The sequence below is a fragment of the Daldinia vernicosa genome (genome assembly GCF_022497035.1).
Source record: "Daldinia vernicosa strain CBS 139.73 unplaced genomic scaffold F5Y00scaffold_44, whole genome shotgun sequence".
In the NCBI taxonomy this organism is placed as follows: Eukaryota; Fungi; Ascomycota; class Sordariomycetes; order Xylariales; family Hypoxylaceae; genus Daldinia; species Daldinia vernicosa.
In genome coordinates, this window is record NW_025953960.1 from 14,012 (window position 1) to 26,932 (window position 12,921).

Genomic DNA, 12,921 nt, shown 5'->3' on the forward strand with positions numbered 1-12,921 from the left:
AGGGGTCTCTATAACTTTGGCACTATGTATACTATCAAAAAGACATTTTCATACTCTATTATCTCAGGACAATTTCCAATACAACTGTAAATACAACAAATGCATAGAAAGGCAGTGACTACATGCCCAGGTATATGGCTTAGGTACAAAATTATAATTGGCTTGAAACAACACGCTGAAACTATGAACTCGTTATTGTCGAATTATAACCATTTCCTAGTACGCAGACAAAGGAGCAAGGGGGGGCCTGTCACTTTTATTGGGGATAAACCATACGTTGGCGTACGAACATAAAGGATTGTGTGGTTTTATACCGAGGGCCTGGTTGACAACTTATATAAATAAAAGTTAATATGCACTCAAGAAGCTGATGTTTGCTTACCGTTGTTTATTCACGCCGTTCAATTCTATTCCCAGTTGAGTCTTTAAACAACAATCATTGTCCTTGAACAGCCACTACAAGCATACAATAACTCTGTGGTCAGCTGGAAAGGCATATAATTGAGCTCATAACCGCCATCTGCTTTGAAATATAAGGCAGCCCTCCATAACTCAAATTTAGCAACTCCAAGTGAAGAGCAGATAATCGCTATGTCTACAAACGGGCGGTGGCCTCAGGCCCGACCTCGCACTTTCGGTGTCGAGCTGGAATTTATAATTGTATGGATATGGGATGATGAATATGACCCTGACCTAGACATAGCAAGCGATTTACCTCCTATTCTTAGGCTACCACATCACTTTCGCGATTCTGGCGTTTCTAAAACAACAATAGATGGCGCGGTTTATAGTCGGATTTGCGATGTTCTACTTGATCATGGCCTACCGGCTCAACGAGCACCCATCCGCCGTTGCGACAACGAATATCGTCTTTGGAATACTAAACTAGATACAAGCATTAAATATGAGGGAGATACCAACTGGTCAGGTATCGAGATGACATCTCCCGCGGAGAGTGCTTTGCCTGGGGCATTTAGCGCAATCCGTTATGCCGTGGAGCTAATCAAGTCCCATTATCGGATAGTTGTTAATCATACATGCGGGTTTCATGTTCACGTCAGTGATGGGAAAGAAATTATGCCTTTGGAGCACGTAAAGCGAGCCGCTTCGCTGTTCTGGGCCGTTGACCCCGTCATTTCTCTGCTTCATCCACCGACAAGGAGGGTAAACTTCTACTGTCAAAGCATTCGGGATCGAAGTCCGCTTGCTCGAGGAAATAAGATATCTGATGTGCTGCACGATACTGACCATTGGGAAGAAGATAGTTGTGAACGATATATCGGACGCGGGATGAGACACGGGGAGCACCCTATAGCCTGGAGAGCAAAGTACCAGCTTAAGGAGCACGTGGAGGCCTATGAAGAAACTCGGAAGCCGGATCACTTCCAGCCATTTTTCTGTAAGGATCTTAGGGGCCTCCCGGTAGGTATATTGACAACCCTCGAGACAGAGCCAGCCCCGGAGCTTGACAAATCAGAAATTCAGGCTCGTATTGAAATGTTAATAAAAACAACTAAGGACCCCGAAGGTAAACATCCCAATCCACCGTATTCGCCAATACACAAGCGTCGCACTCAACGGTTTAAAGCCGGCAAACCTCTACCCGATGTTAAGCACAAAGTTCACATAAGCCTCGATGAAAAGGCTAAAACTGATATTGGCGTCTTCGCCGGTGTCAGTGAAATATTTGCCTGCGAAAGCTCGTGCGTAATATTATTTCTGCTGGATACTGCGGAAAGATCCAACTATAATCTTTTCAGATATAAATGTTACAACCTCAGGGAACCTGGGAAGACCGCGCCAACGATCGAGTTTCGAGAAGCCACGGGGACTATGTCTGGCGAATGGGCAGAAATGTGGGCTAGAATCTGCGTAGGACTCACGAATTTCGCCATTCACGCACCAGTCGAGAATTACCTTTCCGTGCTCCAGAACCTAGAACGCGCTGCGTCTGGTGAAGCTCCGTATGACGTGGTCGACCTATTGGACGAAGTTGGATTATTTGCAGAAGCCGCATTTGCGGAGAAGAGGTTAATGCAACATAAGGACGAATGGGACTTGGGATATTTTTCTGATGGAGAAAATTAAACCATCTTGAGGGTTTTCAACGATCACTGTGCTTCATATATCACTGGCAATTTTGATTTAATGTTTAGGTTTGTAATATGTTACTGTTTAAGTAGTTACTGTTTAACAGGTAGTTAGGTAGTCAATGTTTAAGAATTTATCAACGTTGAGGTTGAAGTAATAAGATAACTGTTTTAAACTACCCCTAATAAGGCACCTATTATTATCCTAGATAGTCAATAGCTTTTAAGTTAGAGTATAATCAGAGACGAGTTGTTTGAATAATCATTCTTGAAAGGCTATTCAAATCCATGTATTCCCCTTTTCGTTGTGACTTATTTACGCCGGCCATCCGAATAAGCGGGTAGAGACGGAGAGAACATAAACGCATCAAAGCTTACTAACAATTAACAGGTACGCATAGTTATTCAATAAAGTCTATGTTGCATTGCATTGGCGACCCATGTTTTGTTCGAATATCCAGCCCTAACCGCCTCGCTAGTTTCTTCGCACGTACGGCCGGAGGTGGCATGTCTTTCTATTCAATATGCCGGCTATCTCTATCCGCCGGCTTTTGTCGGGATTTTCGGTATTGTGGTACCCACTCGACTATGCGTGTAAACGACTCCAAAGAACATCTTAATGCTTAATGCCGACAATAATTAGCTTCATTTATAGCCCCTTGGCGACAAGTCAATTAAGGTAGATACACACGACTTTCAATCATTAATATAATTCATATACTGACCGGCTATTCTTATTACCATTCGAGGTTTAAAATTAGGAAATTAGAAACATATCATGGCGTCAACATGGGTTCCGGACGTATCTCCCGACAGTCCATTTTCGCTAGCTAATATCCCCTTCGGCATCATCAGCTCGCCGGCTAACCCCGCGCCGCATGTCGCCATCGCCATCGGATCTCATGTGCTTGATCTAAAAGTCTTATCTTCGTACCCGGACTTTGATGATATCTTCCCTGCGCTGAAGAATTATCCCGGCATCTTCTCAAACTCCACACTAAATGAGTTTGCAGCGCTGGGCCGACCGGTCCATCGAGAAGTCCGCAGCACTATTCAGGACCTCTTATCAACCGAAACATCAAGACCGGAAATCTTAAAAGATAATTTAGGACTTCGACAAGATGCGGTACTTCCTCAGCAGAAAGTCAAGATGCACCTGCCTATGAGCATTGGAGACTACACGGATTTCTATGCCGGATTCCACCACGCGTATTATGTCGGTGCCCTATTTCGCGGGCCTCAAGCGGCTCTACAGCCGAATTACACCCATCTCCCGGTCGGCTACCACGGGCGAGCTTCCAGCATCGTCGTTTCAGGCACGCCGATTAAGCGCCCCTTCGGCCAGATTATTACTGATCCAACGGCGGAGCCAAAGCACCCTACCACAGCTCCCTCACGGCGTCTGGATATGGAGTTGGAGCTAGGATGTTTTATAGCAACCCCAAATGACATGGGCTCTCCGATCAAGGTCACTGACGCTGAAGATCACATTTTCGGATACGTATTGTTAAACGACTGGAGTGCGCGCGATATCCAGACGTGGGAGTACGTTCCGTTAGGACCCTTCAATGGGAAGAACTTCGCCACAACTATCAGCCCTTGGGTTGTCCTTGCAGATGCTCTTGAGCCATTCCGGACAAAGCCGATTGACAACTGGACACCGTTACAGGGGTACTTGAACGAAGGCAAAGAGGAGAATATCTTCGGAATCGAGCTACAAGTTGATTTAGAGAGTACGTATTTTTAACAGAATGATACCCAAGAATTGAATCTAACACAGCGCAGCACCACAGGGCGACTCAACGAGGGTATGCACAACAAGCTCGAAATACCTCATATGGTCATTTCCGCAGATGATTGCGCATCACACGCTAGGTGGCTGCCCCTTAAGAACGGGAGATCTTCTTGGTTCCGGTACGATAAGCGGACCTTCGCAGAGCGAAAGGGGAAGCTTTTTAGAGCTAAGTGAGGGTGGGAGGAAAGATATCATGCTTCAGGGGATGGATGTCCGTCGATTCTTGAAGGATGGTGACCGAATCATAATTCAAGGGGTATGTGGAGAGCCAGGCCGGAGAGTCGGCTTTGGTGAGTGTACTGGTCAAATACTAGAAGCGACACCACAATAATAGTCCCGATACCTGGGGTGAGGGTTTACGAAGGAACCATACGTCCTATCTTTGCAGCTGAATATAACTCTAAACCTCAGCCACAGAGTATCTAGTATTGGAAGAAATATTAAAAAGATTGCGCCAAACGGTACGCCTCGCGGTAGTATCATACATGCTATTCTCACCTCGCTCAATCGTATCGCCATACGGTTTTGAATCGAGCGTATACTTCATCCACCAAGTACCTAAGTTAGCAATGCTTCTAATAGCCGAAAAGCTTACCTTACGACCATATGTCAATCTCCTGTGCTCAAAGCGCATTTCTAGGTTCGCTCAGGCTGTTTGTTGTGTAGTAATACAATCATGTACCCAATAGAGTGAACAAGAACATTGTTCCATCCTAGTGCCTATTGGAAATATCAGTGCTATTGTAAGTAAACAGGGCCTTTATACCCTGCATCGAAGATTGTTCTATGAGTAGATATATAAACATGCCTACCTCTATCCCAAATGTTTTTTTTTTTCTTCACACAACTACTTTTCTCATACTATCAGTCTACTCCCTTGAACTACAAGCAATAACAAACTATTACCTACGGAATTATCTTTATCTATTACATAACGTACTTCAAACACTATCACAATGACTCAAAACCAAGGTCTCCTATTTCAAACAGCAGGTGAAGGAGCAGCTGAAGGAACAGGTGTAGAATATGGCCTGGTCCTCGGTTATCTAGAGGGCGGCAGCTTCAAAGTCCAGGTTCTGCGCGAAAAGGACGAGAATGACCCGTACATCGTCACTGCAGTGGCTAAGAAACACCTTTCGGTAATAGCGAGCGACATTGTGCTTTTGTCTGCGGATAAATCTACTCCAGAGGATGTTGAGATCATCAAAGTCTTCGAGGAAGACGAGATCGAAGCATTATTGATTCGTGGTGACATACCTAGCCGCTTTGCGACTTTTCCCATAGATTAAGTCGCCTACTGATGTGAGGCCAGACGAAGGAGATGTGCCCCGACAGAACTTGAAGCTGTTTAACATAGTCTCTGATATAAGTACATAGAAAAAGACATTTAAATAAAAAAAGAATATTTAAACCTCCCGAAAAGGGGGGGTTTGCAGACTTAAACTTCCACAATATAACAGTGACTTATTTTGATACATAATATAATAATTAAAACTTCTAATCAGCTTTACAATATTTCTCATTGATTTCTTTTTTCCCCTTAAAATATCAGGACATGTAAATAATCCAAAGACCCTGATAGCTCTGCCACATAAATAAGCAACACGCATTATCTTCAGACTTCAGTCACTGTATGCATTCACATAATCAATAAAATAAAGCAGCTAGAAGTTACGAGATCTCCAAGTCGTGATATTATTATCAACTTCGCTATGCGGCGGCCAGCCAGCCCGCACAGCCTCGTGTAAGGGGCATCAGTGTTGGGACGACTTCATTTGTTATGCCTTGTTCAATCCTTGCAAAATGGGGTATCTTGTGTGCTCCAGCTCCAGCTTCGCTTCGCTTCTCACGATACTATCGCACCGCTATGCTTTCCCTCCGTAATCAGAACAATTATCCGCGCTACTCTTTATTATATGTCGGTAGGTAGGTATGCATCACTCTTAGTAAAGACCGACACAGATGTCACCGCGCACTCGGGCTGTCAGGTGGACTTCCGCTTCCAAGTCGAGCTTGATACCGACTAGGAGAGCGGCGGACTTCTGGTTGCCGTGCTCGTCGGTCGCACCCCTCAAAAGTTGGCCTGGAGAGAGTGGGTTAGTGGCGTCCGTTGCCTTTGTACAATACATGCTTGATCTTACCTGCTGGTTGAGCTAGTCCCGCCGAGGTAGGTAGCTTAGGCAGAGCTTGAGCAGCCTGGGAAAGCTGGTTCTGGGGACGACGACCGCCACGGGCCTGGCCGTCTGACTCCGAGTCGCTGTTGTAAGCGACGTTGTTCTTCATGGGGATAGCGGAGGTACTGCAAAACACATGTTAGACCTGATAGTTATGCCATTCTACCAATAGTTACTGAGAGACTCACGTGCTAGTGGTGGCCATTTTGAATTAGTTAATGGGATTGATCAAGGGAGATCTCAAAAAATATATGGTGAATTAGCGGAGTGATAATCACGTTGCTAGGTCAGGCCTGCTGAAGAACTGAAGAAGGAAGCTGATGATGATGATGTTGATGCTGGATGATGAGGATGAATTCTTCATTGTTGACCTGAGCACTAAGTGTTCTTATATCTTTGAACTTCGACATGGACACCTCGTTTCTCCAGACTCTCCTACTAGGTAAGTTAGGTACTGTCCCTCATCGCGGTCGAAACACAAATTAGTGTTGGGCTGGCCGCGACGCACAGATCCCATTGATAATCACCACGATGTAACGGACTCGTCCGATATGGTACGATGGAAGTCGTCCAATTAACCCTTGACAGAGTTACAGCGACGACTTCGTTGCGCCCTCATTGCTTCCCTAGCGCCGGGGTTGTGGTGGACCCTGATCAAAGCGTTGAGCCTCAGACATCAAGGGTCTCGCTTCACCCCCTGTCCCGCATAACAACGCTCAGATCTGATCTGAGCATGGCATGACAAGCCGGAGACTCTTACCGGGACCCTGAAATCGATAAAGTTCTGGATTTTCATTCTTCCTACGGTGCATGGTGTATGGCTTGCCACCTTGCATACTCCAGTACGGTAGATCTCTTACCCCTTCTTGGAGCATTACAAGCTCGCAATTCCTCCAGACATGCAGGATGCAGACTGAGCTTCAATATTTCAAATGCTATTATTGAACAAATTTGTAATGGGTTGTATGATAACGATATACTCGAGGATAGTTTGCCTAGTATGAGAAGTCGGTCATATCATGGTTAAAAGGGTTCTGGTATAACTACCTGTATATATTAAACTACCTAACTTATATTCCCCATTTCGGAATAACTAGCCATTATTATCACGCAAGGCCGTGATGGGATGAGGTTAACTAACCCTGCTGCCCTGTCAAATACCCTTGAACGTCAACTCCGCCGTATCCAACGACGTGGACACGACTTTCGCTTCAACTTGTCTCCACAGCTGTCAAGCTTTGACTCTCGAACATCTTTGCTTGACTACCTACTTCGCGATCACGTGTAGGCTCGTCCTAAGAGGCGAAATGCGTTGTGAATGTTTTATTATTTTGAATAGTTAGGGGTATCTTTAATGATTCGCCCGCGAATAATATGGCGGCTCTATATATTCTATTCTATACATCATTTACGTGTTTTTCCGAGACGGCCTCGTCTTCAACGTAAGGCTGTTTATATCCCGGTTCCCTTAACTCATTAACTTGCTCTTCGAGAGTATCTAATCTGTCGGCGATAGAACTGGCTGCTGTGACTGACGCTGTGTCGCTAAGGCCGTCAGCTTTCCTCGCCGCGGACCAGAATGAGACGTTGTCGGTCGCTACGCTAGGCGAGTGAGGGACAGTGCCAGATGGATGCTCGGCGTGGGAACCGGGATCGAGGTGTAGATTGCTTAGATTAAGCTGTACACCGCCTACATATGCCTCTCCTGTAGTCTGATCCTCTGTAATGCCTCTGTCCTGTTGCAACGGCCTTTCATCCCTTTGCTCACTCCCATCAGTCTGTTGCTGTGTACGAAGCATTTCTTGCTTCTCCTCTTCCTCTCTTTGAGTTTGCTCCTTGTGTTGTCGCATCTTCTCATCTAGAGTCTGCGCCTGGTTTGGGTCTGGCTCAGGTTTGCGCTCTTTCTTCTCTCGTCGGGTCAGTTCTACTTCGAGTACTCTGGTTCCCATTGGGACCTTAGTAGTTAAGCCATCGTCATCGCGGTCGAAATATAGAGCCCAGACTCCCGGAAACTCTTCAACTGCAGCAAACCCTTCCCAACCTTCCAGAGTCATGCGCCGGTCCTGCCGAGTGCAATCGAATGGTCCTGTTATATGGGGTTGCGCATCGGCGCGGACACCATACTTCACTTCGTATGTGTCCTTATCGACGTATATCCAGTTCAGCATTGGTGGGTCGTCACTTATAGTGCTAACAAGACCCTCGTATGTTTTGTCAGGGTATGGTAAATAATATCCTGCAAACGGATGTCCGCTGCCTGTGGTGTTCGCCGCATTGTCTTCCGCAGATAGGTTTCCAGTGGTAATATAGAGCTATGATATTCTGCGTAAGTAAAACTTCGCTGTGTTCACATTATCATGGATGGTTTACCTTGTTATCCTTTAGAACAACTAACTTGCCATTTATATCTCGACTGCGGATTGACTGCTTCACGCAAGAAACGACAAGATTGCAGCGACGAGCTCGGTGCTCTTCCCGTTTATTCTTGGACTGACTTTGTCGAATTGCCTCTTGCGTTCCTAGTAGAGCCGGGGCAATTGTGAGCGCCAGTATCATAGGTATAGACATGGCGACTTCTTCTAGAGCTTCTTGAAGGGTCTTCCCTTGAAATGTAAAAGTCTGTGAGGTATGAATATTTGACGACATCAGTTTTCTTATTCAAACAAGAGGTCCAAGTGTTGTATGGAAGGGTGTAGGAAACAAGAATGGACAAAACTTATGACTAGTAAAGCTTACGGTGACAAGTTCAAAGTAAGCAAAAAGAATTTGTTTCTTACAATATTCAACGAGTCCTCGTATAATACGATAAAAACTCTAGAATCGAGATGGGGCACGTTACGTTCATGGATCCCCTGTCGTGGTTTCAGATGCGACTCTGTCTGGGGAGGTCAGGGGGGAGGTGTGCGGACTGGGTCCATATCATATGTTTTCCAGGACCTTGGTGTCTCGGCCCTTCCCCGTGTATCTAAAATCATGCGTTTACTTCTTCCCCAGCCTCACCTTCAACGATTCTTGTTTTGATCATGAGTTAGCTGCTGGCAGCTCGCCGTCAGTTCCACGATCTGAAATTGTAATAACTAATCCGTATACTGTGCTGAGGTCTTCAGGTCTCCATGCTTTAGTATACTAACTTCTAAACACGGCTGGTACGAATTAAATAGGTGTGTGGTTAGGATGTGATGTAATAATATTCCACGCTGGCGAAGAAATCATAATGGTCGCGGATATCCTGCACTCTCTAGCCAACAACACCGACGACTCGGATGGCGTAGCGCAGCTCGTCGTGACGGCACTTGGATCCGGTGGGCAGCACTACATCTGCTGGAAAACTCATTCGGGTGAATACAGGCAGCGTATGTCCTTAAATATCAATCATCCATCATTATTCATTTTCTCACATTCGTCAAAATATAGGATCTCATGGCCTTCCAAGGCGCTTAGAGGATTGGCTGTTTCCAGTCGATGGTAGCACGAGAGACTTTGAGACTTTACAGGTGGTACTCTCGGGAGAGGACACATTCTGGGCGTCAGATAGGAATGGCGAAGTTCGGAGCGAACCTGCGGGTCCCCAGCAACAGATGCTCCGACGAGCTCTGACATTTAATGGCGGAAGCCCTTCTCCGGGGACCAAACGACGGATGAGCAGGGCGCGAGAGCTATCAGGAGGCGATACGGAACGGCCACGATCGAGCACGTTACCGTCTATGTCACCGACAGTCGATCATCTACCCGGGCCTCATCTGAAACCAGCGCCGGCAGCCCATATCCGGTCATCGTCTGCGGACAAGCTACGCCGGATCTCTCTCGTGCCAATTGCTTTCCACCAACGGGGACGATCCTGGGCCACGCGCCCACGCAGTTTGGTATACGGCGGTGAAGATTTAGGTGTGCTTAAAGAGCAGCCGAGTCCGCAAGGGGCAGACGCTCCGCCAACGCCAGTGAAATCTGCAACTTCGACAGGCACCAAGGCTCCGGGTAGTCATTGCACCTGCGGTTATCACAATAGAGGCACTGCGAGTGTACATAAACCTGGATTAACCACGAACGTTAAACCCAGGACGAGCTATGCGGACGCCAGCGTCCAAACAGATCCTATACCCGACCCAGAAGTAGACGAATTCGGTCCAAATCGGCATAAAAGTCCTAGCCACCACCGTCGACGGGAATCTTCCTATTCTGCTACAAGCACAATCGACTCCTTTAACTCGTCATCTTATCCTAACAGTAAGCGTTCGAGCATCGAAACAGTTACGACACAGCCCGACCTCGAAGACTGCAATCTAGATCCCAAGGGAAAATATAACGGAAGAAGATGGCAACAGCGGCAACAGCAATGGGAACAACTGTCAAATCCCGTGGCAATGGGTCGGATGCAGGCCTATTTCCGCTCCTCAACATACATACTCGGGGCCGCTCTTCAGCCTCAGGGGCTGGCATAGGGTAAATGTGATTTCGTACTTGCGTGCGAATAAAACGTTATCTATGGGGGCGGGCGCTTCTTTTATTACTATATATATATTAATTACCGGCTTTCTTGGGGGCTTTGCATACCTATATACAAAGATAGATAAAAATCCGGCAACTAGCTATGGATTACATTATACCTGTTGAAATCTATGGGTGTCGATTACACTTAGCTACCGCTACCATTTTATATTGGGGAGCTGTGAAGTAATAGGTAACAAACAATCATACCGTTGATGGGAGAAATTCTCTAGGTCTATCTCAATGGCTACGCGCGGCCGTAACTAACAATTAGTCTATTTTTCCTTTCGCGCCTTTTAATCTGCCTGCTAGTTTCGCAACAGCCGCGATGATCTTATTCTTTAAACCACCAGCATTAGCTTCAGGGCTCTCATTAGCCCCGACAAATCGTCGAATTAATATATTGTACAAGCCACCGAACGCAAGGGCGATAACCGTGCTTGTGAAGATGATGACATTATACGGCATACTGAAGTCTGGTGTCGGTAGGCTGAGGAGGAGGGACGTAGTCCGGAGGTTTGACGTCTTTTGTCGTGCCAATGGGGCGTCTGGGGATGTGGAAGGTAAAATGGTTATAATAGCCGCCGCAACGTCGAAGCCGCGGTTGGCGTCTGGTGGATATTCGGTGTACCGTAAGATAGATTTTTCAAAATCGTACGTAAGAAAAACTGTGCTGGCAGGTGGAATGCGCATTCGAAGTTCGAGCTGTGTTCCTCGGACACGATCTAGGGCTGGCCGGTAATAAATCTCCTCGATAATGTCATCCTTCGACCCCGGTACTCCATTGATGTGAGTCGTAAGTGTATGAAGGTAGATTTTCATGAACCAAGGTAAACTTTCCATGTAAAAGAATTCAACCTCTGTATCTGGGCTTGGATTAGTGAGGATTGTCCTTACTCCGCCGCGCTCGTATCCATGACCTGTAAAGCTACGCTCCGCATACAGAAGCGGAGTTTCGGGTTCGACAATTTCGTCGACGTCCGTTTTGGGATGCTCGCCTTCTCGTGACATATGAGGAAGAATCATTGAGAAGTCAGATTCCAGGGGAACCTGGTAGCATCGTGAGGGTCGATTTGCATTTTTTATCTCGCTCGCACCAGCAGTTGTATAGATATCTCTGCTATGAGGAACTTGGATACAAACAGGAGGGACCTCTGGGTTAGTCAATGGGCAAGCTCCCTTAATCGTCTTGCCAAAGATTTGATCGAGCGCCCACTCTTGACCCTCTGCATAGTCGGTAGGGAAGCATGTGTCTCCGGAATGATATGGTTTTGACGAGTTACATTTCAGCTCGTGGCCTGGTAGAGGTCGCGGTATAGGGTTATCTACGTCGTGTTAGAGCTAAGGTAGTAAATGGGATAATTGTATTCTTACCCCTGGGTCGTTTAGACCTTTCGATATCCAAGACCATATCGATTGTTTGCTCGATCTGCAACACACATTCTTGGCCATCTGGACACAGAGGTCGAATATCGATCGCCATGCTCTGCCAGGATGCGTCGAAGAGCTTGTGCCCATCGAGTAGAGTCGATATTCCGGCCTTTCCCTTGCATGGCAGCAGCTTCAGAAACGGTGTCAAGTTCTCCGTACAAACTACTTCCCTCGGTAGCACGCCATGTAGCAGTTGCATATTAGCTAGGGTAGTGTTCGAGTGGTCCCCTTCAGGCTGGAAGGACATGACTGGACGAGTCGTTCTGGTTTCATCGATGAAATTCAGCGAAGCGCAGAAGAGGCCGGATAGTGCGTTTGTTAGACTCAACCACTTGCGACTGGCCCTATCGGTAAGTAGGGTAAGCATATAAAATCAATAGCCAGATGTATTTTTGCAGCATACTCTTCATCAGTGTCTGCTTCAAGCCACGCCCACAGCTCGACGCCTGTTCCACCCTCTTTAGTGCCCTCCCACGGCCTCGCTCCCCAGCTCTCGGCATCCCATCTTCCTAAGCTGAACCTCAGATGTAGTTCTCTTGTTCCTACATGTTGTAATATCTGCCCTAACGATCGAGGAAAGTACTGAAAATTGTGCGCTTCGAATTGCGACAAGCTGGTGTTGGATCTGAAGTTGAAACTGGCGAGAGCGGTAGATTGAGGCAACGGTTTAAGAATTAACTGTTCGTAATAATCGGAAGCAAGAGCAACAGTCCAAAACAGAATCGAAAAGGGTATCAAGTAAGAAAAGAAATGACGCATTGTGGCCGTCGATAGTCCATGAGGACGACCGATTTTCTTTTTATGGTTGGTGGTTGTAAATGTTGTAAATGGTAGTTTTTGATACGTCGATTATTGAATGCGAGATCCAGCAACGTGGAATAATTTCAGTGAGGCTACAGGTACAATGAGGTACCTAACTGTTAGTCAGATAAGGGACCCCTGGCCG

The 12,921-nt window shown here is 46.5% G+C and overlaps 7 protein-coding genes across 7 annotated transcripts; 4 read left to right on the forward strand and 3 right to left on the reverse strand.

The window, feature by feature from the left end:
- Nucleotides 1-591: 591 nt before the first annotated feature.
- F5Y00DRAFT_264553 (putative amidoligase enzyme-domain-containing protein) lies at nt 592-2,088 on the forward strand (the record flags this gene model as incomplete). Its single annotated transcript, XM_048011677.1, has 1 exon — nt 592-2,088. The coding sequence occupies one exon, from the start codon at nt 592-594 to the stop codon at nt 2,086-2,088; it is 1,497 nt and encodes a 498-aa protein (XP_047862286.1).
- A 659-nt stretch (nt 2,089-2,747) lies between these two features.
- Nucleotides 2,748-4,575, forward strand: F5Y00DRAFT_243918 (Fumarylacetoacetase). Its single transcript, XM_048008749.1, has 2 exons — nt 2,748-3,823; nt 3,876-4,575. Exons 1-2 carry the CDS (start codon nt 2,869-2,871, stop codon nt 4,214-4,216), a joined length of 1,296 nt encoding a protein of 431 aa, XP_047862287.1. The 5' UTR covers nt 2,748-2,868; the 3' UTR covers nt 4,217-4,575.
- A 266-nt stretch (nt 4,576-4,841) lies between these two features.
- On the forward strand, nt 4,842-5,174 carry F5Y00DRAFT_264555 (uncharacterized protein; the record flags this gene model as incomplete). The annotated part of the gene is made up of 1 exon (XM_048011678.1): nt 4,842-5,174. The coding sequence occupies one exon, from the start codon at nt 4,842-4,844 to the stop codon at nt 5,172-5,174; it is 333 nt and encodes a 110-aa protein (XP_047862288.1).
- A 382-nt stretch (nt 5,175-5,556) lies between these two features.
- Nucleotides 5,557-6,681, reverse strand: F5Y00DRAFT_243919 (uncharacterized protein). Its single transcript, XM_048008750.1, has 3 exons — nt 6,248-6,681; nt 6,027-6,184; nt 5,557-5,968 (listed from the first exon to the last, which is right to left on the reverse strand). Exons 1-3 carry the CDS (start codon nt 6,262-6,264, stop codon nt 5,829-5,831), a joined length of 315 nt encoding a protein of 104 aa, XP_047862289.1. The 5' UTR covers nt 6,265-6,681; the 3' UTR covers nt 5,557-5,828.
- A 775-nt stretch (nt 6,682-7,456) lies between these two features.
- Nucleotides 7,457-8,627, reverse strand: F5Y00DRAFT_264557 (uncharacterized protein; the record flags this gene model as incomplete). Its single annotated transcript, XM_048011679.1, has 2 exons — nt 7,457-8,371; nt 8,430-8,627. 2 exons carry the CDS (start codon nt 8,625-8,627, stop codon nt 7,457-7,459), a joined length of 1,113 nt encoding a protein of 370 aa, XP_047862290.1.
- A 550-nt stretch (nt 8,628-9,177) lies between these two features.
- On the forward strand, nt 9,178-10,656 carry F5Y00DRAFT_144475 (uncharacterized protein). The gene is made up of 2 exons (XM_048004400.1): nt 9,178-9,412; nt 9,474-10,656. Exons 1-2 carry the CDS (start codon nt 9,274-9,276, stop codon nt 10,496-10,498), a joined length of 1,164 nt encoding a protein of 387 aa, XP_047862291.1. The 5' UTR covers nt 9,178-9,273; the 3' UTR covers nt 10,499-10,656.
- Nucleotides 10,657-10,691: 35 nt separating this feature from the next.
- On the reverse strand, nt 10,692-12,845 carry F5Y00DRAFT_144495 (Gpi16 subunit, GPI transamidase component). The gene is made up of 3 exons (XM_048004401.1): nt 12,379-12,845; nt 11,919-12,319; nt 10,692-11,869 (listed from the first exon to the last, which is right to left on the reverse strand). Exons 1-3 carry the CDS (start codon nt 12,732-12,734, stop codon nt 10,815-10,817), a joined length of 1,812 nt encoding a protein of 603 aa, XP_047862292.1. The 5' UTR covers nt 12,735-12,845; the 3' UTR covers nt 10,692-10,814.
- Between the last annotated feature and the right edge of the window lie 76 nt (nt 12,846-12,921).